Below are 20296 nucleotides of genomic sequence, written 5' to 3'. Positions count from 1 at the left end.
CGCTGAACAGTATCCTGAGAAATACCTTAGGTAGGTACCTTACCTATTACCCTCTAGGTTTTTCTCTTTGTCTGGTAATAGATAGGTGTCCATGGATACCGTATATGCATCAGTAACTTTTGTAATTTTTGTGTTAGTATTCAGGCAGATAATGTATATTTACATACCACTTAAACACGAAGAGTCAGAGGACATTGTATCAAAAAAATAAAATAAAAAGAGAGAGGTCTTGAACAGCGTCGATTCTAGCTTCAGGCCGGCACCCTCGAGGCAGCGCGGACAAGGATCTGAACTTATTTTAAAGATGGTCAATGGCAACCTAATAGTCAAAAGTACTTGAGCCTCGCCACACCACATTGGTTGATATAGAATAGTATGTCCATAGCCATAGGGTAGTAAAAATCGTCTCACCCGAGTGAAATTTGTTTTAGTCGCAATGTAGTCAGATGTTTGTAAAGGCAGATTGGATACTTCATTGTTATCGAATTCATTTCCTACACCAAGATCCTCGGACCATCCATGTCTATGCCCGAGCGCTTGCCGCAGCATCTAGGGCCTTTTGTATTCTGTCGCGGAGGTCCGATACCTCTTCCAGACCAACACTTATCCTGACCAAGTCAAATTCCACTCCAAAGGAGCTCGCCTGTATAGACTGGTTAGAAGACCTGAAGTTCTGGAATGGGTGAAAGAAAAGGGTTTTATGCATTCTTGACAAACATACCCAGTCAAGTTCGCCGTAGTGGGCTAGAAGGGTGTACGGCGAGCTGGGTAAATGGTAAGCATGAGCCTCAAATGGAAATATACCTAAGCGATCCAAACCTACCCCAAGGTAAAATTTGTGCCAAGACTAGGGCCTTTCAACACTTCAAGGCAATCAAAGAAAGCGGCCGCAGCAGCCGTAGAATAGAAGGTAACAGAGAAGAGACCACCATAACCACCATTAGGGTTGCGAAACGCATCGTAGAATGGCTTCGATGGGCTGTATTTCGGATAATAAACATTTTTAACTGCACGGCGGCACAGATTAGTTAAATGTTAGGTCCAACAGATAACAACACAAGCTTACCGAGTGAGGAATTCCTTAGCATCTCTGTTATCTCATCTGTAGTTTGATTTATTTTCTCAATTCTGGACACAAAATCACGACTGTTCCGTTCCAGAAAAACAGCATCTTCTGCCCAAAGGTTGTCCTCATATTCTCGGGAAAAGGTTTCCTTCAAAGACTGATAATAACGAGCGTGTGGGTTGAGAACAGCACTTCCTCCCATGACATTGCTATCCCCACTGAATATTTTTGTCAGGCTGCTGACGACAACATCGGCGTATGGTAAAACATTGATGTTGATAAAATTGCCCACCGTTTCATCCACCACAACAGCAAAGTCATGCTTATCCGCAAGGGCACGAATACGTCGAAGGTCGGGCGATTTCAGTAGTGGATTTCCGGGGAATTCAGTGAAAAGCGCCAGAAACCTTTCACCATTGTCTAAACGCAATTCCAAGTCATCCAGATCCTCAGATGAGCCGTTCCCATAGAATAGGCAGCCGGGTCCCCATTTTTCCAGAGTTTTTAGTGTGTCAATGTATGGAAATCCAAAGCATACGCTTTTCATAGCACTTCTTGCACTGAGCAGCATTTGATGCGTACTGAAAATGGCGTTCATCCCTGATGGAAAGATATAAACGTCCGACTCGCTCAGCCCTGCTATTCTGCCTTCCCCAGCGGTCTTTTGCAGGGCTTCGCTCAAATCGACATTCGCCGTTAGAACACCCGCGATTCGCTTGCGAACAGCCACTTTGGCTTGCTGGGATAGGGAGGTGCTGAGATTCCGACCAAAACGTTCTTCAATGAACTGAGCATACTCGCGCCCTTCTTGTGATCCACTGGTTGTGGCTGATGGGTTCGGTGCCGTAGGCTGTGGCCCGGTCCCTCGAACGAGTTCGGTGACCGAGTCCTTCCCCTGGTACCTCCGCGGGCCCTTGCAGATCCTTTGTGACGTCGTTTCCAAATCCATGTCTTTCTTTTCTTGCAGAAAGCCATCTCGCAAAGCGTCGAGACAGAATTCACCTCGGCGACTTGATATACCACTGCCGGAGTGCTGCCACACTTGCTTGGCAATTGGCCCATACTCCTTCGGATAAATAACACCCGATAAGAGTGAGGTGACAGTAGGAGACTGGAGGTCCGTGTGAGAAGGGGGTGCAAGGTCTATGAGCCGAACCTTCAGCGATTCGGCGCCGGATAATCTCGACAGAAAGAACGAATAACATGTTCGTGCCGTTTTCGGAGACGGAAACAGCATAGCGGTTTCTGTTTCTGGCCGCCCGTGGCGCAGTACCACTTCCTTTGCGAGCTCCTGAATGATCGGATGGACAAAGAATCGAGGATAGCCACATTGCATCTTATCGATCACCCACGGTTCTCCTTCTTCGTAGGCAACATTGGCTTTCCATGTCGGCAGGGATACACTGACTGCCTTGCTTTCAGTTAGCAGTTTGGTATTAATTTTCAAAGAAAGTAGCCCGAACAGATCGCTAAGTCACTGGCAACAAGGCAGACGAGAAGCTGAATCTCTTCCAGACCTAAGGCAGAGCCAATTTGGAGGGGAGGGAACAGTGAAAAGCTACGATGAGGGGCAACGAACATGGTCAGTGTTTGGGGGAACAGTGCCCCCAACATCCTGGAGCATTGTGGGCGGAGTTAGATTTGAAGTTGTCCTTGGAGGTCTCGACGCAAAATCGTCAGAATTGGGGTTCAATGAAGGATAGCGAGAATTCCGGGCACTTAGGCATTCAAGCAGCTGGGGAGGCAGATAGGAAATGAGTAATGAGTAATGGCGGGGAAGAGAGAGCGACTTCGGCGACGGGTTTGTACCTAAGAAATGTAATGTACCCACAATTTCACAATTTGCAGTTCCAGATACCACATTCCGTACGTAAACAGTACCGTACGGAGAAGGTACCCAGACATGTAAGTAAGTATGTACAGTACATTACACACCTATGCACGATGGATACCAGGTACTATCACTCTGTACTGTAGGTAGGTATGGTGATACCAGATATTATTATGTACTGTACCTAGACAGAAACATCTACTGCGCTGTCTAGGTAGATACCTTTTTTTTAACCAGGTAGTGCAAAGGTACAGCTCTCTGTAGTGGGTGGCATGGATGTTACATGTGCTTTACATACTTGATTACGCTATCTACCTTACCTAGGTACCAGGTACCTAGGTAATAGTATCTGTATCCGAAGTCTTGAACCGTCATAATCACGTGCAGTTGCAATCCCGGAGGTTTGTCACCGTCTCTCTCTCTCTTTTTTTTTTTTTTTTTTTGTTGAAAGGCTCACAAAACCCAAGTACAACAGGCTGTCGCTCATAGAAATTCACATTTTCTGTGCAATACCCCTCACCTCACAAAATAGTCAATTTGACTTGGCTTAGATTCCTTTACCCTTATTCCTTTGCTACAATTTTTTTTTGGAGGTGCCACCAGGATGTCGCATACTCCAAAGAGGAGAAAATTGAGCTCATCCTCAGAAGCAATCGGTATCGCTCAAATTTCGAAACCAAATGAGGATAATTTCACCATGACCAAACGAGTTCCAAGCGATCGCTCTGCGGAATTAGCACAGGCGAGTGGTTTCTACAAGTCCAATCTCTTCAAGTTACAATTGGACGACCTACTTGCAGATTTGAGACCAAACTATGATAAACAAGTCGCAAGGCTCCAGAATACTCTTCACAAACTGAAAGAAACCATTGAAAACATCCCGGAAAGGCCTGCCAAAGCCCCTCTGGAAGCCGAGAAAGAGTTACGCAACACTCATAGCATTATCGTCCCGTACCCTCAGCCTCGTCCTGTCAGAGATACAAAATACTCAGTTTCATATTTGAAGCCGACAAATGTCAATGTTGTGGGAAGCTTTAGCCTGAGGACGGGCGCAAAATCGGCAGGACCTTTCACGGTCGACCTCGCAGTGACTATGCCGAAGCTACTTTTCCAGGAAAAGGATTATACCAATCATAGATTCTTCCACAAGAGAGCTTACTACATCGCTTGTCTTGCAGCCGGTATCAAGGAAACAGAAGGTCATAATCTCGAGATCAAATTTGGTTTACAAGATGGGGATAGTCTTCGCCCTGTGATTATTCTCACGCCCACGGAGGCACCCAAAGATTCCAGATCTGCGAAACCACAGATTCGTATCATTACGGCAATTGAAGATACACTATTTCCCATATCCCGAACTTTACCGATGAAGAATAATATCCGACAAGGCACAACGGAAACGACGGAGCCTAAAGAATCCACGCCATTCTACAATGCAGCCCTCCGCTCCGAGGCCACGGTGGCACAGTTTCATAAGTCGCTATACTCGGCTGCCCGGAATTGTGAGTCTTTTAGAGACGCTTGTATCCTTGGTCGAACTTGGCTCCAGCAACGAGGATTTGGCTCCTCCATCCAAACTGGTGGATTCGGAGGATTCGAGTGGACAGCGCTCATGTCTCTCTTGTTTGAAGGCGGGGGTCCCAACGGCAAACCAGTCCTTCTTAAATCATACAGTAGCTATCAGCTTTTCAAAGCGACTATTCAATTTCTTGCTGGCAAAGACCTGACAAAACCCCTATTGCTATCTTGCCAAGATCTTCAATCTCCCGGTGATGGACCTGTGGTCTTCGATGGCGTGAAGGGTCTGAACGTGCTCTACAAGATGACACCTTGGTCATATGGATTTCTTCGCCGCGAAGCTGAAACCACCCTGAAAATGTTGAACGAATCTCGTGATGATAATTTTGAAAGAGTTTTCATCTTCAAGGTAAATGAATCTCTGTTCAGGTTCGATCGAATTGCTACCCTTCCCTTGGTCGATGGCAGCAATGTCCTACAAGGGCTGCACAATCAGCGCACAATCTACGAGGTGCTGAAAAGGGCTTTGAATGACCGAGCCGAGCTTATCTATCTTTTTGGTAACTGTGTCGACCCTTGGTCCGTCGAGACAAAAGCCCATCGGAAAGCAGGAGGCGGAAGCCTCCATGTCGGGTTGTTATTGAATGCCGACAATGCTGCTCGTGTCGTTGATCATGGCCCGTCTGCAGAAGAAAAAGAGGAGGCTGCCTCATTTCGATCCTTCTGGGGCGATAAGGCTGAGCTGAGACGCTTCAAAGACGGTAGCATTAGAGAAAGTTTGGTGTGGACTGACCAACCGCAGTCATCCTCCATAGTGCATCAGATCCTGATATACATCCTGCATCGTCATTTGAATTGCCGCGAAAACGAGGTAACGTACATTGGCGATGAGTATGACGAGAAGCTTCGCAGCTATGGAGATGGAGTACTACTGTACTCCAGCCCACCTTTCCAGACCGTTACCGATGCCTTCAGTTCCCTGGAGAAATCAATACATAGCATGGATGAAGTTCCCCTGACTGTGAGGCATCTAGCCCCAGCCAGTTCTTTTCTCCGATATACAGCTCTTCATGCCAGGGCGGTTTCCGGTGCTCGACAGGAATTGGTGAATGTTGTTCTCCAGTTTGAGAGCTCCATGCGTTGGCCAGATGACCTGGGGGCCATTCAAATGACAAAAATCGCTTTTCTCGTTAGGATAGGAGACTGTCTGACGTCATCCGGGACTGCTTCATCCTGCAGAGTGGGACTGGAGAACGAGTCGAGTCCAATCCTCAACAATGCTTTCTTAGAAATTGTCCACGAGTCTGGGGTCACCTTCCACCTACGAATCCATCATGACCGGGAGCAGACCTTATTGGAACGTCAGCTAAAGGCGAAGAGCCCTCGTTCTCAGGCAAAACAAGAAATTGCCTATGCATTGTCGGAGTATAAGCGTCAATTCATTCACACCCCCCGTTTGACACAGGCGATCCGTACTTTGTGCACTCGCTTTCCTTTATTGTCGCCTACCATTCGTCTCCTGAAACACTGGTTTGATTGTCACCTTTTTACGGGCCATGTCAGCGAGGAGCTAGTTGAGTTGTTGGCTGTGCGAACATTTACCCAACCGTTTCCCTGGGAAACGCCATCAAGTGTTATGGTTGGATTTCTGAGAACGCTTCATTTGATCTCGCGATGGGACTGGCAACAAGAGCCCCTCATGGTGGATCTGGGTGGAGCGCTAAGCAATGAGGTCATTGAAATGATTCGCACTCGCTTTTCCGCTTGGCGCAATGTCGACCCGGCGCTGAACTCCGTTGCGCTCTTCGTGGCTTCTGACGTTGACCCGGAGGGTGTAACTTGGACTCAGCACGAGATGCCTCCCAAGGTCGTGGCCGCTCGGATGTCCACGTTGGCTAAGGCGGCCGTGAAGCTGGTGCGAGAGAAATCATCTGCCCTTGACATATCGGATATTTTCCACACCTCCCTTGCGCCGTATGATTTTATTCTCACCCTGCGGCCGGGGATCTCGGAGAGTGGTTCAACCCTGCCGACCAAGTACAAGAATCTACAGAAAGACACGACCCGAGGCAGGAGCAAGGCTGGCGCAGTGAGATCTCTCGTACGTGACTTGCAATCCTGCTACAGTCCACAGCTGCACTTTTTTTATGGTGGCGAACGAGGCGACGTGATTGCCGGGCTTTGGAACCCCCAAATCTTGAAAGCCAAAAGTTGGAACCTGAAGATGGCCTATTCAACATCCCCAGTTGTGTCGGATGACACCGAGAAAACGGGGGATGAAGTGGAGGTGGTGGTCAATCGTGCTGCCATCTTGAACGAAATTTCCCGCCTCGGCGCCCTTTTGGTGGACAGTGTTGAGGCTGGGCAGCATTCAGGGTGATCTATAGTTATAGTATATTTTCTCATAGGCGAATCGACTCCGAGCACTCTGTGAATGCAATCATTATTATTTTGAACTACAAGCAAAGGAATAGAGTCACTGAATCCAACGAAAGATATATATTCTAGATCATAAAAAAAAGAGAGAAAGGGAAAGAAACCAGTTTGAACATTAATGACATTACCTTTCTTCCGGAGCCGGGGTTTTATCGCTCGGACTTCTCGATGGGGGTCTGAGAGAAGGAGCAGAATTTGTCCTTGATTGCCACAACCTCATACGTTCCCTCATCTGAGGTCCTGATCGTTTTCTTGTGTTCGTACGAGATGTCATGCTTAATGTCCAGAATCTCTGGCTTCTTGCCTTTTTGGGGGTTGGAACTCCGGATGTACCTAAAAGCGAGCGTTGTTAGTCTTGTCGCATTGACCGTTAAAGGGAGCAAGCATAAACGTACGTGAATTCAAACGGCGGTGTCCCCCAGAACTCAAAGTGCAGCTCGGCCTCTCCGCCTTCGTGTATGTCGACAATCGAGGTTTGACCCCGGCTGATCCGAACACTCGGCATTTCGTGGATGGTTTTGGTGATGTTTTTGTGAGCCTGGCATTTCCCACTCGCGCCGTCACTGACAGCGGTTATGGTGAACACTCCGGGCCTTTCTGCAATGCGGCGGAAGTCGGTGGTCCGAGAATTTGCTTTTCTGGACGCCCCATCAAATGTATAGAACACGTCGAATGGAGCATGGCCGGAAAGCGAGAAAGACAATCGTTCCCCAACGCAGTAATCAACCTTGGATTCAAGAGGGATTATTGTGGGAACGTCGGATACGGCGACTCTCACCGACGATGTGTCAAAGTCAATGCTTCGCTGGCAGCCTCGTGCATCCCTCACTTTATGGATGCTGACGACGTGCTGTCCCAAATCTAGATGGCGTCTCGGTATAGGGAGTTTATGTCGATTGGATCCGATGCTTGGGATTGATACAATCTCCGCCTTGGCCTTCGAATGGTGCTTGACGGATATTTCGAGGGAAAACGGCGGAACCCCCTCGAGGGTGATGGGAATCAGCTCTTCACCGCTGACATCCTCCTTGCAAAACCCATAAATGTGACCCGGTGCATCAAATCGCGCAGACGGCAGAGGGTTAACTCTCTGGGTCACGACGACGGGGTTAGTCTTCGGATCGTGATCGTAGAGATTATCGCCGATTTCCCGGAATTTGTAAGTGTAGAGTCCAGCTTCGGAAGTGTCCATTTCCATAGAAGCTGCATGTAAAGCTGTCTTCAATGTTTGTACGCGCACAGAAGGCGACCCACGGCCTGCTTTTCGTTGTTGCTCATACTGAATGCTGTACGGTGGGTTGCCTGACAAGCGGAGCTCAAGGCTATCATCGTCTCCCTGGCAAATATCGCGCTTCTCAATAGTGCTGGTGACCCCCACAGGAGCTCCATCCACAGTCGTGATGTGCGGTCGAGGTATCCAAGAAATCTTGAAATCCTTGGCTGCTTGATCGACAGATCCGGGACAAGAACTGTCGGCCACCCCGACAAGCTCGTACTGTCCTTCTTGGTTGACCGACAGAATGCTGTTTTCCTGCCAGAAAGTCTTTTCGATAACTGCAGAATCGGTGCTTCTTTCTCTGTATTTAATTACCCATGGCCGCTCGCCACTTAGTCTGAGTGGAATATCAACTCTCGAGCCTTGGAGGGCCGAATAATCTCGGCGCTTTTCGATTTCACCAAAAGACGCCTGGGGGGGCTTTGAGCGAGCGTCGATTCTTATACTATCCCTAAGGTTTTGTTTGCAGTTCGAACGATCCTTGACGTTTGTGAGCACGAGGCTGTGCTCGCCGCCACCGACAAGCTTGTCAGTTTTGATACTAGCGATTGCACTCTCAGACTTCAAAGTATGCTTCGTTTTCTTCCCATTGTGCACAAGTTCATATTGCAAAGTCCACGGCAGCTCACCAACAAATGCCACGTCCACTGATACCGGTTCGCCGAAACAAGCCCTGCGTACGGCGCTCGAATCAAGGAAATGAGCAGAGGCCGGAGGCTTGACATCCTGTTCTAGGACAGGCGTTCTGTCTTTCAAGGATCGAGGCGCATAAATCGTATCCGCCACGTCTAGAAAGCGGTACCGATAGAAGCCGGCTTCTGATGGTGTAAAATCAAGCTGAGCACGTAGGCCGTCGATGATTTGCGATTTTGTCTCAACGCCCTTTGCATGCTCCACAGTATATCTAAGTCGAAACGGTGGCGATCCAGTGAGGTCCAGATCAACCAACAAGCCAACCGGATTGTTTGCGCACTTATCAAATATCTTCTCATGCTTAACAATAACTTCTGGCTCTGGTGGGTTATGCAGGTAGCAAGATGATGGTTCCAGCACTTCTCCAGGGCAGAAGTGACTGGACACATATTCCAAATTGTACCATCCCGGATCCTTGATCTGTGGCTTCTGATCAAGACTTTTGAGGGATAGCTTGTGAATTTTATTTGGTATATTGTCGGCGCCCTCCTGTTCTTTGCCATTGTATGAGTAGATAAGGGAGAACGGGCCATCTTGGCCATATTGTTGTCCCGATGAGTGAAAATTGACTGGCAAGTCTACGCTCTCTCCTCGAGCGACCTGCAAGAACTGTTGGTCGTTGCAACCGTGCAAGGACAACCGAGGCCTTTCATGGACTGCGAACTTATGCGATTGGGACAAAGAGCTTGCAGATGATTGATCAGCGACATGGGAAGAGGCCGAGTAATTCGCGATATTCCCACAACCATCGTGTACTTCCTCAATCGAGTAAAGCCAATCCCCTCCGACATTCAACGACTCGTTCAGGGGAACTTCGATGATCTGACTTTGAGCCCACGAGACATCCGGCTCTCGGGAGCTGAACAAGGCAGCCGAGTTCCTCTGGCCTATGAGGGGCGAACGTAAATGATCCGATTGGATATTTTGGAAGGAGAATCCTCGATCGAGACGGTTCACCTGTCTGCTGTATTTGATTTTCAAGGGCGGGGTGCCTTCGACCGTAAGGACTAGGTTAGATAGCTCACCCTTGCATTTGTGCGTGAGAGAACTTTTGATCAGCGCCTGGGGACAGGAAACAACGAGGGCATCGGATGTTCGCATGTGAACGTCGAGATTAGACTCATCGACTACCCGTGTCAGGCGGTAGATCCCAGGCTGCCGAACCGGGAAAAGAAGATCACGATGCAAACTTGTAGATTCACGCTTCGACTGCTGCTTTAATTGCTTCAGCTGCTTGGGTGGTATTGAAATAGTCTGGTTTTCCCCGCTATCGAAATCTAGTCGCAAGAGCTCCACCGCAATTGGATCTGTCTGGTTGATTCGGATGGGAAGATTGACCGTATTCCCGTGCGAATTGATACACAGCGGGATTTGATCCGGATTTAGCACGGCAGACCTACATTCGTCAGTATTCGCCACGGCAAGATAGTCAGGCGGTTTAACAGGGAAAACTTACCCTTCTGGTAAGATATGGACTATCTGCTTTCCCAAAATGAGGGATGCATTATGAATGATATCTCCAGGCTTGACACTTCGTTCGGATATGGATAATTCCCTATCATAAGCCATTTTGACCATCCCAGATAACCAGACACCCACCGGAATCTGACCCGCAGGTTAGTGAAATGTCCATAAAAGGTAGACCCAAGGGGGGGAGAGCCTACGGGGATGCGGAACATCAAGAACACATTGCCGACTGCATGAAGAAGAAATGCAGCTAGTGTCGTTGGAAAGGTCCATTCCAGCCAAGGTATACGGAGTGCCTGGAGCCCGAAGAGAAAAACGCCATCAATCGAAGCCCATTTGAGAAACAACCAGGTGGAGTCCAGATCGTCGGAAGCGCTCAGAGATTCATACACTCGCCACGCATGGAGCGCCAAGTAGAAAGCCACGACATAGAGGCGTTGTGACGGGGCATCTACGATCCCGGTTGGAATGAGGGGTGAGGGTGCATCGGGGGCAGCTGGCGATGCGGTCGAGGCTTTCCGTAATCCGGGTTCTTGGGATGTTGGTCGAGGTGGCGGCGTTTTATAAGCTCGAGTTCTTTGCGTTGTCTGCGGCGTTTGAGGGAAGGCAGAGCGGAGTCGGGGAGTCCCGTTCATGGCATGCTGTGGTCGCGGGCTCGCCACGAATAACAAATTTCACTTCAACCTACAACGAGAAATCCCCGTCAGAGATGAACCGTAACGCAGTTGTTTGGCGTGTGCGGGTTGAAGGGGGAGACGGAAGATAGACGGAGGGCAAAAAAAAAGGGAGAAAAAAATATTAAAAACCCTACCTAGCATACAAGGTAATAAACTGTATGCCCTTCCGGGTGTTGAAGAGATTGCCTAGGCCCTCTCCGATAACGAGGCTCAGACAATGAATGGAATGATGAGTCCAACCTGGATTGGAGAGATGTCGAAGGAGGGGGGAGAGGGAAGGATGAATGAATGAATGAATGAATGATGGAAGTGAAATGCCGAAAACGCGTGGAGTCGCGTCCGAGCTGGAGCTTTGTCCAATCAGCGGTGCAGATGTGCCTGCTCGGTGAGTATGAGTACCGGTACTTATCCGTCGCTCTACACTGGCCGTAGCTCTTGGTACCTGGTACTCCGTACCTATGGTAAGGTAGTTTCAACTCCGCTAGTTACTTACCTACCTTAATTACTTCCTTCCCTTCTTCCCTGCCGGTAAGATCTAAGGTACACGACTGCCTCGCACGGCTTCGGCCGACAATTGATGCTTTGTAGTGTTTGTTCCTCTCCCAACGGTTTCATCCATCAACTGCTCGGATATTTTGATTTAATCCATGAGGTGACCCGAACTGTATCCCACTCTCCGGTCTCATCAAGATGAATCACGGTGTAGCCCAGGAGCTGAGTGCCCAGAAACCACCCGGGATACACAGCGTTGGCAACGATTTATGTGGCTCGGCAACCGCGCAGGACAAAGAGCTATGGAACGGTTTTTGCGAAATTGAATCGGAGCCAGTGAGTTGAGGTGAACTATGCATTGTCCTGCTATGTACTAATCTTCTCCAGGCTCTATTCAATGTGATGCTTCGGGAATTTGGCGTTAAAGGAGTGAAGGTCCAAGAGGTTGTGTCCTTGGATGAGGATATGATGGCCGGCCTAAGGTGACTTGGCCTTACTGACCTGCGAGATCTTCTACTAATCCTCTATTATCTGCAAATAGCAAGCCTGTTTACGGGTTGATATTCTTGTTTCGGTGGCGCGAGGATGACCCCAACAAACAGGAAGCAAGCTGCCCCGAAGGGCTTTGGTTTGCGAATCAGGTTGGCTTCTCGCCTCCCCCTAGAGCATATGCACAATGGCTGATGCTTTTCACCTAGACAGCAAGTAATGCTTGTGCGAGTGTGGCCCTCCTGAACATCGTCAACAACATAGAAGGGATTGAGCTTGGTGACAACCTGCAGCATTTCAAAGAGTTTACAATGCCCTTTACGCCTGCACTGAGGGGCGATGCAATTAACAACTTCGAGTTCATCAAACAAATACACAACTCATTTGCGCGGTAAGCATGCAGCCGAATTATTGACAGGCCCATTAGCTCTTGATATTTTGCCTAACCCAAGGGCTAGGAAAATGGATATTCTCAATTCGGACCTTCTACTCAAATCCGAAGCGACGTCCAAACGATCGCGCTCAACTCGACATGCTCAGGATGAAGCCGAGACAGACGCAGGATTCCACTTCATTGCATTTGTACCCGCCTTAGGGACGGTTTGGAAGTTCGATGGCCTCGAACGCCAACCCCAGGCGCTTGGTAAGCGAGTAGACCAAAGGCGAGATTGCGGCTAATTTCTGAAACAGGGCATTACACAGCGTACAATGACTGGCTAGATCTGGTCAAGCCCAACATTCGCACCAGGATGGAAGAATACGAAGAGGGCCAGATTGAGTTTTCAATCCTGAGTCTTGCTAAGGATCCGCTTCTTGACCTTGTGGACCGATTAGCCCTCAATGTGAGACAGTTGGAATCAGTTAACCGGGGCCTGGTCTCTTCCGAGCAGGGAGGGTCGCATTTAGAATCCGCGTCGGCAAACTGTCTTCAACAAACCGTTCTGGGGCCCGACGAGACGTTTGGTCTTCCCAGGGAGCGCATCGACCAAGCCAAGATGCCCTCGGAGCTAGAGGACGAGTACGACACCTGCTCCTTCCAGGACCTGGCTGAGCATCAGCGGCAACTGGTGGCCGAACAGCAGTTGCTCCGAACTGCGATCCGGGAAGAGCAGCAGTCCCTCCAGGCAGAGGACGACCATGTGGCGGGGAGAAGATATGACTACGGGCCCGCAGTCAGGGCGTGGACGCGCTCTTTGGCCCGGAAAAGGGTCATTGAGAACTTGGCCTGACAAGGTCTTTACCGTGGCGGCGACGATCTTTGTATGCGCCTGACAACGCTGTACTGGTTATAATTGAAGGGCTAGGCTTCCGCCGATAAGTGACCCAACAAGACAAATCAACCTAGGTCGTGAGAACTGTCGGATTAACGTAGAGAAAGTGTAAAGGCCGACCAGTCGGTGACGTACCGGAACGTCACCGCCTGGGCGACCAAGTGCCCGCCGCCGCCTTGTTTCCGCGAGGAATCTGATCCGAGGTCAACCTCCTCCGATTTCCGTGGATTGCTTGCCAACAAGTCCCAGCGAAGGTCAACGTTTCTCTTGCCTCTTCGACCGTTGCGTGTGTTGGGGTGCAGATTGTCTTCCGCGGGAGCTTTGTCGCCGCTCCCTGCCTCTCTCGCCCCCTTGCCTGCGGCTGCATAGCGCGTCGCCGCTGTCTTCTCACTCTTTCTCTCTCTCTTGTACACTCCGTGAATTGTGAATTTTCAATCATCACTTGTGACCATGTCTTCCGCCGTGGCCTCGGATGCTCCCGAAAAGACCCCTGATGATTCCTCCAAGTTGAAAACGTTCCTATCAATCCTCCGAAGGTACGGGCTGCTTGCAAAACTGCCCCTTTGTCCCCCCTCCCCCCTGTTCTGGCCCCGAACCGTGCTAAAGCCTTGGTATTTGAACTCCTCTAGGTTTGTCGGAGTGACTGATATAGCGTCCGTTCGCTTCTCGCTGCCTGCGCATCTTCTGGAACCGATGCCCAACCTGGGTACGTTGCGGCTTCTCCTTTCCTGTTGTATAGGTGGCCCACCTTCGAGATCGAGGGACCCCTGGTTAACCGGAATTGGCAACCGCTAGAGTACTGGAATTATTTGGATAGACCGGAGACCTTTGCAAGGTCAGCAAAGTAGCCGAATCATCGACAAGGCTCAAGTTCTGACAGGAGCACCACAGCATTGGTAAATCAGATGATCCGCTGGGACGGATGCTGGAAATCTTAAGGTTCTGGTTCACGAAAGACCTGGTATATATCCCCACGGAACTCCTCTTTCCCAAGTGGCAGGGACGGTCTTACTCACGGCCGCACAGAAATACATCAAGGGCAAGCCCTGCAAGCCGTATAACTCTACCTTGGGTGAATTCTTCAGAGTGAGTCTTGCCTGTCCGTCACTTAACCCCCCTCCATTCCCAGGACTAATCTTGCGGGTACGAAACTGCAGTGCAGCTGGGAGATTGAGGATCTTCCCACGGCGGTCTCAGTACCTTCCAAGTCGGACACCACCAGCGGAGCTTCCACCAAGACGGACGACAAAAACGAAGCGGTCAAGGTATGTTACTTGACCGAACAAACTTCTCACCATCCACCAGTGTCTGCCTTTTACATCGATTGTGAGGAACGAGGCATTTCAGCCCGCGGCTTCGACCAGATAAGCGCCAAGTTCACGGGCACGAGCATTCGCGTGGCGCCCGGGCAGCATAACCTGGGCATCTTTGTCAATATCGCGAGGCGAGACAACGAAGAATACCAGCTCACCCACCCTGATGCCCATCTTGGTGGCTTGTTGAGGGGTGCGTTGGCCATCACGGTTTCCGACACTTGCTACATAACATGTCCCAAGACCCGTATCAAGGTCATCCTGCAGTACCTGGAGGAAGGTTGGATTGGCCGGGCCCAGAACAAGGTTGAGGGCGTCATCTTTCGCTACAACCCGGACAAGGACACCACGACAAGAATTAAAGATGTGCCGGAAGGGGATCTTCTTGCCAAAATCAGCGGGTCCTGGCATGGGCAGGTTTTCTACACACTTGCGGGGACCAATGAGCCCCGGCTGTTGATTGACATTGGTCCTCTCTTTCCCATACCCAAGGCAGTACCCACCGAAGACCAGCAGCTGTCCAACGAATCTCGCAAATTCTGGTCCGGGGTCACGGAGGCCATCGTCGATAAAAAATACGGCCAAGCCACCCGGCTCAAGCAAGAGATCGAGGAGCGGCAACGTCAAAAGGCCGCAGAAAGACAGGCCAAAAATGAGGCGTGGCAGCCTCGCTTTTTTACCGGCGCCGTCACGCCATTGGGTAGACCTGAATTGACTGAAGAAGGGCAGAAGGCCCTCGAGGGACTTCGTCATGGACAGTACGAGTTAGAGGAAAGTGAATTCAAGGGCGCATAGAGGGGTTGCGGTAGGATAATAATACTAAATACACGAGATTGGATTGTATCCAGGGCGTTTTGGCACGAGAGCCTTCCGATCGTCCCTGAATTGGCGAAATTCTGTTCTGTTTACTTTTTCCGTTTCTCGCTGGTTTCGCCAGAGAATTGAGCATATAAATTGGTTTGACCCTTTACACCCCCCCTCCCCTATATAATAATACCAATGTAGCCTTGATTGCCAGTTGTCAGGAAAAGAGAAATCCAGCCATGGTCTTCCTGCACACTTCCTTTCCGAATCCAAAAACAAAAGTAAACCCGAGGCAAAACCTCACTGGTCGAGGAGTACCTTTACGAAAAACAAACCGCTTCGTTAAGGTAGTTCTGGCAACAGCCAAGTCATTACTTTGTACAGCCTGTCAGAACATGGAGAGCGAGGGCAACCGCGGCGACGCCGATGCCCTGACAAAGCATAAACCTAAAGATAAAAAAAGGGTAGATACAATAAACCAATCCGAAGTCCAGCATTATACATGTCTCGTTCCAAGCTTCGTAAGAACAGAAAAGAAAGCCCTCAAACCGGCCCTGTGACAACCGTGCGCCTGCAACCGACACCCAACCCATTAAAAACTAGAAACAACCATGTAATCATTCATTCTAGGCATTGGCCGAGACAACCTTGTTGAACCCTGCAGTGACTGTCTTCGTTATGTCCTCGTTCTTATGGGGAAGAAGAGACAATGCGTAGGCCACATCGTTCCACTGTCGTTCGGTCTCACATCGAGGGAGTCGGGCGGCGAGCTTGTCTGCTAATTGTCGGGCATGTTTCTCCTGTAACAAAGAAAAAGATAGATTAGACGGGAATCCATTGCCAGGCAGATGCCATGGTATCAGGGGACGAGTTTCGTTCGGACTAACCTTTTCAACGAATCCAATCAAGAATTTAACAATACGCCTCAACGAGGCCTCTTCTAGGTTGCGTTCTGCACTCAACAGACTGAACATGTCGACGAAATGGTTATACACCGCATTGTCCTTGCTGGCCAGTTCGGTGAAGAACATGCGTGCCAGGTCGGCAATTCTCTTATCGTCATCCTCCAGGCATTTGGCCATCTCGCCCAGCTGACCCTTGACTTTGACCTGGCCCGCCAAAATCAGGAACGTGAGGGTCATCAAACAGGTGCGCTTGACGGAGGCATCGTCGTCATTTAATCGGCGGTACAGGAAGTCTGTATTCTCATCGATTAAATGATTGAAGCACACCGCCATGTCACCGAGCGCAATAACTGCATTGCTGCGAACAATTGGGTTTTCGGAGCGCTCCATTATGGTGATCAGGAGGGGCAGATTCTTTTCGCAATACTCGGCCGACACGCACATCAACTTCGCCATGCACAAAGTTGCTGCTGCCTGAAGGTTGGGGTCGAGGTACGTATTGCTGTTGGCACATATCTCGGCGACCAAAGGCCCAAAGTTAGACAGCAACGAATTCTCCCCATAGAGTAGCTCTCGCTCTCGAATATGCGCCATGGCATCGGTGAAGTCATCTTCGGTAGTTCCACCAATGAGGTCCAATTCATCACTCTCCGCAGCCTCGTCGCCGTCCTGGGGCGCAGAGGTGACGGCTTTATTCTTTTCCTGCTCAACCTTGCGACGCTTGAAGTCGAGTTCACATAGCTCCAGGTGGACTATCTGCTTAATCGCAATATGACCAACAACGAAAAGCAACTGAGACAATGCAATTGACGTCGGCTTCTGTCTTGATTCCAGATTCTCGCTAGAAGCTGTTCCGGGGCGTTGTTGTTCGTCGTCGTCCGCAGATGACTTAGACGCGGAACGCTGCGATTGTGGCCTAAACACGAACTTCGTCTTCCGTTTGAGAATGTCGGAGCAAAGGACATCGGGATGTTTGGATAGTGTGTAAATGGCACTAATGGCCTGTTCCGAAACGCCGTACCATTCTTGGCTTTCCGACACGGTTTCGACCATCGCTGCAAGTTTGGTCAGAACAGGATGGTCATTGGCGAGTTTGGGAATGCCGGTTTCTTTAGTTTTAGCCTGGCGACCTGGGACCATCCGCCTTAGTGCAATGCAGGTGTATTTGGCGAGCACTAGGTCTGACTGTCCCAGGTTCCCGAGACCAATCCTTAGCATCGCCTCGATCTCCTTGACCACAACTTCCGGATCGGCCAAGGCAAGCATCCCAAGAACAATAACCGCTCCGCGTCGTTGTGTTTTGGATATCTCCTTCTTCTGCACACCATAGACTTGCCACAATTTGGCTATCACGGCTTCTGAAACGTGGCCCGCCTTCATCATTGTACTGAGCAGTTGCTCAAGACACGTAAGCTCGGCAGGCGTTGAACCAAAAGTCAAACTGATCATGTTTCGAGCGATATAATTTGCAGCATCGTTGGGGCTAAAGGAGTCGGGTGCTTCGAAGAACAGGCCTTTGTAACAATCGATTAGATGCGTTTGAACACCTTTGCCTTCATCGCTATTGCCTTTGGTCCAAATAAGTCGGAGCATCCGCCGAATTCCGTTACGAGATGTTTCGACCTTGTACGCATCCAGCACGACAAAGAAGTCCATTGCTTCAATAGCTTCGCTCTTATTTCGCGAGGACAGAAGCTGAGAGACTATCCCGGAAGCCGAGTGGAGGACCTCGATGAATCGAAGGGCTTCATTGTAGTATTTTCGGGTCAGCTGAAGACGCGCGAGCAGCTCAGAAGTTGCCGCTTGCTCCGCGGCCCTTTTCACAGCTGCGGCCTTCTCTTCATCTGTCATGACTGTCGCTTTTGATGGAGAATCGTCGGGCATTTGCGTGGCGTCATCCAATAATTCGCTGTCAACATGCGATGTTTCTCCGCCTTCAAAACCGGGGGTTTCCGGGGGTCTCAAGGCATTGAGTTCAGCGTCAACAGCGTCCAATCTAGCTGTCCACTCTTTGTGCGACAACTGTCCACCGTGCATGATGCTGAAGGGATGAGTGGAAACTAGTTTAGCCAGCAGTTTAATCGCGTTACGTCGCACGTTGCTGCTCTTGTCTTCAAGACTTCTGGCTGCCAGTTCTGAAACGGCTTGTCGTCTCTTAGGGAACTTTTGTTCCAGGTCACAAATCCTCATGTACACTTGGATAGCTCGACATCGACAGTAAGGATTGATGTCCAGAAAACGCTCTTCTAACACGTCGAAGAATGCATTTATCTGTGTCTTGTAGTTGTCGCTTCGCTCTTCCTGACGACTGAGGTCAGAGATAAGATTACCACACACCTCAACGACGGCGCAGCGGAGGGTATATGACTATCAGCAAGTTAGTTGCTTGTTGGAACAAGTGAATAGGAAAGGATCAGGTATGGTGTCGTAATACTTCACTATCTAGTTGCTTGGCGAGGAGAGTCATTTGCTTTATTATCAAACGCGGAGCAAGTTCCGACAGTTTGACGATGAAGGCAGAGACCGATTTGGGCCCTCTAGTATCGTTCGAGTTGAACTCCTTATTCCCAAGTTCCCTAAACGAGATTAGCGGCTGCGCAACTGCCACAAGTGATGCCATAAATACTTCAATATTTCATCAGAAAGTTGCGGGTAATCATATTGCTCCGCAAGAATGTGCAAGAATTCAGCCATAGGCTCAGATAGGTGCTCGAAGTACGTTAAGCTTTGCACAATAGATGTCTGGGCACCTGGACACCTAGTTAGCTTGAGTTTGGTGAAGCTGGTAGACCAGCGCTTACCAAAGGCATGTCCGTGATGCTTCACTGCAATGCAAAGAACTTTGAATGCATGCATCCTGATGGCCATACTCTTCACTCGCTGTTCGCTCTCCAAGATGAGGTAAATGGAGCGGGTGAACAGATTGATAAAAGTGTCGCGGTCAGATGTTGTTAGAAATATCCTGGTCAGTTTCAGTTTCATAACTTTGCACATGGTTTCCATGGATATCTGAATTTGGGTAGTCCAATCCCAGTGTCCATCTTTAGCGCTGGCCTTGGATTTCGATGATTTCCCTCCACCCCTTCGAGCAGGCGCAGCTTCCGCAGGTTTCTCAGCCGCTTTGACTTCAACGGCTGAAAGAGCCCATTGGAGAAGAAAACCGTACATCTCCAAGAGCTGTTTGTGATGCTGAATACCATCTTGTTCGTCGGACTCGAGATCTCCGTGGATAGTGTCCGCTTCGACGGACAAGCCGGAAACGACTAGATCGAGGAGCTTGCTAAGAGATCGCGTAGGAAGAAAGGAGGAGTACCTGCGAAAAAAAAATAAATCAACCGTTCAGAATTGGTTCCATACGGCCCCGAAATATCGGGGGACTGGGTTTCGGGCCAGGGCGCACTTGAGAAGGAATTGGAGAGAATCAAAGAAGGATGATCGAGTCAGTCCCTCGGGGCTTTCAGCTACCCCATCCACAATGGTATTTAAGACATGGTCGATCAATGTCGATGACAGATTGTCGGGGTCGGTCTCGCAATCCAACAGTTCCGGGTCGGCGTCAGGAGTCGGAACAGAAGTCGGGTCGCTCAGGTAATACTTGAGGGATTCATTGATATCGAACTGGATCCGGTCTTCCATGGTGGGCGACTACGAGGAGAGGATTCCTCGGAAGACGCGTGCGGCGTGGAAGACGGTTGATCGCTTGATGACGACGGGGGTTGATCGGTCCGGAGGGGGAGGAGGGGCGCCGGCCAAAAGAAAAAGAAGTCAAACAAAGAGAGAAAACGCACGTGGGCTTTGTTTGGAGATTTCCTGTTTGGTCGTGGTGTTGCCGGCGCTGCGCCCTTACCGTACAGGTATTGATCAATATGAGGTGGGTACCCTAGGTACAGTACAGTACTATCTACCTTAGGTAGGTACATACCTACTTGCATACCGCCCGTACCGTACTCATTACTTACCTCCTACACAGACATACATGTACGGTATGGTATTTGATACCAAAACATAAACACACACTATACTGTTTCGGGCGATTTTTTGCGCGCGTCCGGGGAACA

At 49.7% G+C, this 20296-nt stretch overlaps 6 protein-coding genes across 6 annotated transcripts; 3 read left to right on the top strand and 3 right to left on the bottom strand.

Moving 5' to 3' along the window:
* Window positions 1-281: 281 nt before the first annotated feature.
* Window positions 282-2822, bottom strand: P170DRAFT_433622 (cystathionine gamma-synthase). Its single transcript, XM_024848538.1, has 4 exons — window positions 2646-2822; window positions 1067-2477; window positions 824-1007; window positions 282-764 (listed from the first exon to the last, which is right to left on the bottom strand). The coding sequence occupies exons 1-4, from the start codon at window positions 2688-2690 to the stop codon at window positions 524-526; spliced, it is 1881 nt and encodes a 626-aa protein (XP_024707052.1). The 5' UTR covers window positions 2691-2822; the 3' UTR covers window positions 282-523.
* A 772-nt stretch (window positions 2823-3594) lies between these two features.
* P170DRAFT_471670 (rRNA-processing protein UTP22) lies at window positions 3595-6795 on the top strand (the record flags this gene model as incomplete). Its single annotated transcript, XM_024852862.1, has 1 exon — window positions 3595-6795. The coding sequence occupies one exon, from the start codon at window positions 3595-3597 to the stop codon at window positions 6793-6795; it is 3201 nt and encodes a 1066-aa protein (XP_024707051.1).
* Window positions 6796-6878: 83 nt separating this feature from the next.
* P170DRAFT_506686 (putative nuclear envelope pore membrane protein) lies at window positions 6879-11238 on the bottom strand. The gene is made up of 5 exons (XM_024854407.1): window positions 11099-11238; window positions 10485-10971; window positions 10277-10425; window positions 7247-10216; window positions 6879-7184 (listed from the first exon to the last, which is right to left on the bottom strand). Exons 2-5 carry the CDS (start codon window positions 10920-10922, stop codon window positions 7001-7003), a joined length of 3741 nt encoding a protein of 1246 aa, XP_024707050.1. The 5' UTR covers window positions 10923-10971; window positions 11099-11238; the 3' UTR covers window positions 6879-7000.
* Window positions 11239-11486: 248 nt separating this feature from the next.
* On the top strand, window positions 11487-13286 carry P170DRAFT_376824 (ubiquitin C-terminal hydrolase 37). The gene is made up of 6 exons (XM_024845379.1): window positions 11487-11792; window positions 11844-11938; window positions 11998-12097; window positions 12155-12336; window positions 12404-12588; window positions 12636-13286. The coding sequence occupies exons 1-6, from the start codon at window positions 11655-11657 to the stop codon at window positions 13172-13174; spliced, it is 1239 nt and encodes a 412-aa protein (XP_024707049.1). The 5' UTR covers window positions 11487-11654; the 3' UTR covers window positions 13175-13286.
* Window positions 13287-13330: 44 nt separating this feature from the next.
* Window positions 13331-15547, top strand: P170DRAFT_401205 (putative oxysterol binding protein (Orp8)). The gene is made up of 6 exons (XM_024846362.1): window positions 13331-13752; window positions 13846-13922; window positions 14012-14051; window positions 14108-14177; window positions 14243-14302; window positions 14374-15547. The coding sequence occupies exons 1-6, from the start codon at window positions 13667-13669 to the stop codon at window positions 15322-15324; spliced, it is 1284 nt and encodes a 427-aa protein (XP_024707048.1). The 5' UTR covers window positions 13331-13666; the 3' UTR covers window positions 15325-15547.
* Window positions 15548-15723: 176 nt separating this feature from the next.
* Window positions 15724-19966, bottom strand: P170DRAFT_453351 (condensin subunit YCS4). Its single transcript, XM_024851359.1, has 6 exons — window positions 19639-19966; window positions 19040-19551; window positions 18865-18988; window positions 18673-18814; window positions 16221-18605; window positions 15724-16133 (listed from the first exon to the last, which is right to left on the bottom strand). The coding sequence occupies exons 1-6, from the start codon at window positions 19872-19874 to the stop codon at window positions 15960-15962; spliced, it is 3573 nt and encodes a 1190-aa protein (XP_024707047.1). The 5' UTR covers window positions 19875-19966; the 3' UTR covers window positions 15724-15959.
* Window positions 19967-20296: the final 330 nt, after the last annotated feature.

The sequence above is a fragment of the Aspergillus steynii genome, assembly GCF_002849105.1.
Source record: "Aspergillus steynii IBT 23096 chromosome Unknown P170scaffold_2, whole genome shotgun sequence".
Lineage (NCBI taxonomy): Eukaryota > Fungi > Ascomycota > Eurotiomycetes > Eurotiales > Aspergillaceae > Aspergillus > Aspergillus steynii.
This window is presented reverse-complemented; position numbering and strand designations above follow the sequence as displayed.

Bases quoted from the DNA above. Each gene is read 5' to 3' on its own strand.
- P170DRAFT_433622 (XM_024848538.1), bottom strand. From the start codon at position 2,690: ATGCTCCAGGATGTTGGGGGCACTGTTCCCCCAAACACTGACCAT. The intron at 1,008-1,066 runs GTAAGCTTGTGT...GCCGCCGTGCAG, and splicing joins GCTAAGGAATTCCTCACTCG to TTAAAAATGTTTATTATCCG. The intron at 765-823 runs GTAGGTTTGGAT...CCATTTACCCAG, and splicing joins GGCACAAATTTTACCTTGGG to CTCGCCGTACACCCTTCTAG.
- P170DRAFT_506686 (XM_024854407.1), bottom strand. From the start codon at position 10,922: ATGAACGGGACTCCCCGACTCCGCTCTGCCTTCCCTCAAACGCCGCAG. The intron at 10,426-10,484 runs GTAGGCTCTCCC...CCTGCGGGTCAG, and splicing joins TCTTGATGTTCCGCATCCCC to ATTCCGGTGGGTGTCTGGTT. The intron at 10,217-10,276 runs GTAAGTTTTCCC...TGACGAATGTAG, and splicing joins GTCCATATCTTACCAGAAGG to GTCTGCCGTGCTAAATCCGG.
- P170DRAFT_376824 (XM_024845379.1), top strand. From the start codon at position 11,655: ATGAATCACGGTGTAGCCCAGGAGCTGAGTGCCCAGAAACCACCCGGG. The intron at 12,098-12,154 runs GTTGGCTTCTCG...CTTTTCACCTAG, and splicing joins GGCTTTGGTTTGCGAATCAG to ACAGCAAGTAATGCTTGTGC. The intron at 12,337-12,403 runs GTAAGCATGCAG...CCCAAGGGCTAG, and splicing joins ATACACAACTCATTTGCGCG to GAAAATGGATATTCTCAATT.
- P170DRAFT_401205 (XM_024846362.1), top strand. From the start codon at position 13,667: ATGTCTTCCGCCGTGGCCTCGGATGCTCCCGAAAAGACCCCTGATGAT. The intron at 13,753-13,845 runs GTACGGGCTGCT...GAACTCCTCTAG, and splicing joins TTCCTATCAATCCTCCGAAG to GTTTGTCGGAGTGACTGATA. The intron at 14,052-14,107 runs GTCAGCAAAGTA...GGAGCACCACAG, and splicing joins AGACCGGAGACCTTTGCAAG to CATTGGTAAATCAGATGATC.
- P170DRAFT_453351 (XM_024851359.1), bottom strand. From the start codon at position 19,874: ATGGAAGACCGGATCCAGTTCGATATCAATGAATCCCTCAAGTATTAC. The intron at 18,815-18,864 runs GTATTTATGGCA...AATCTCGTTTAG, and splicing joins CTTTCTGATGAAATATTGAA to GGAACTTGGGAATAAGGAGT. The intron at 18,606-18,672 runs GTATTACGACAC...ACTTGCTGATAG, and splicing joins CCAAGCAACTAGATAGTGAA to TCATATACCCTCCGCTGCGC.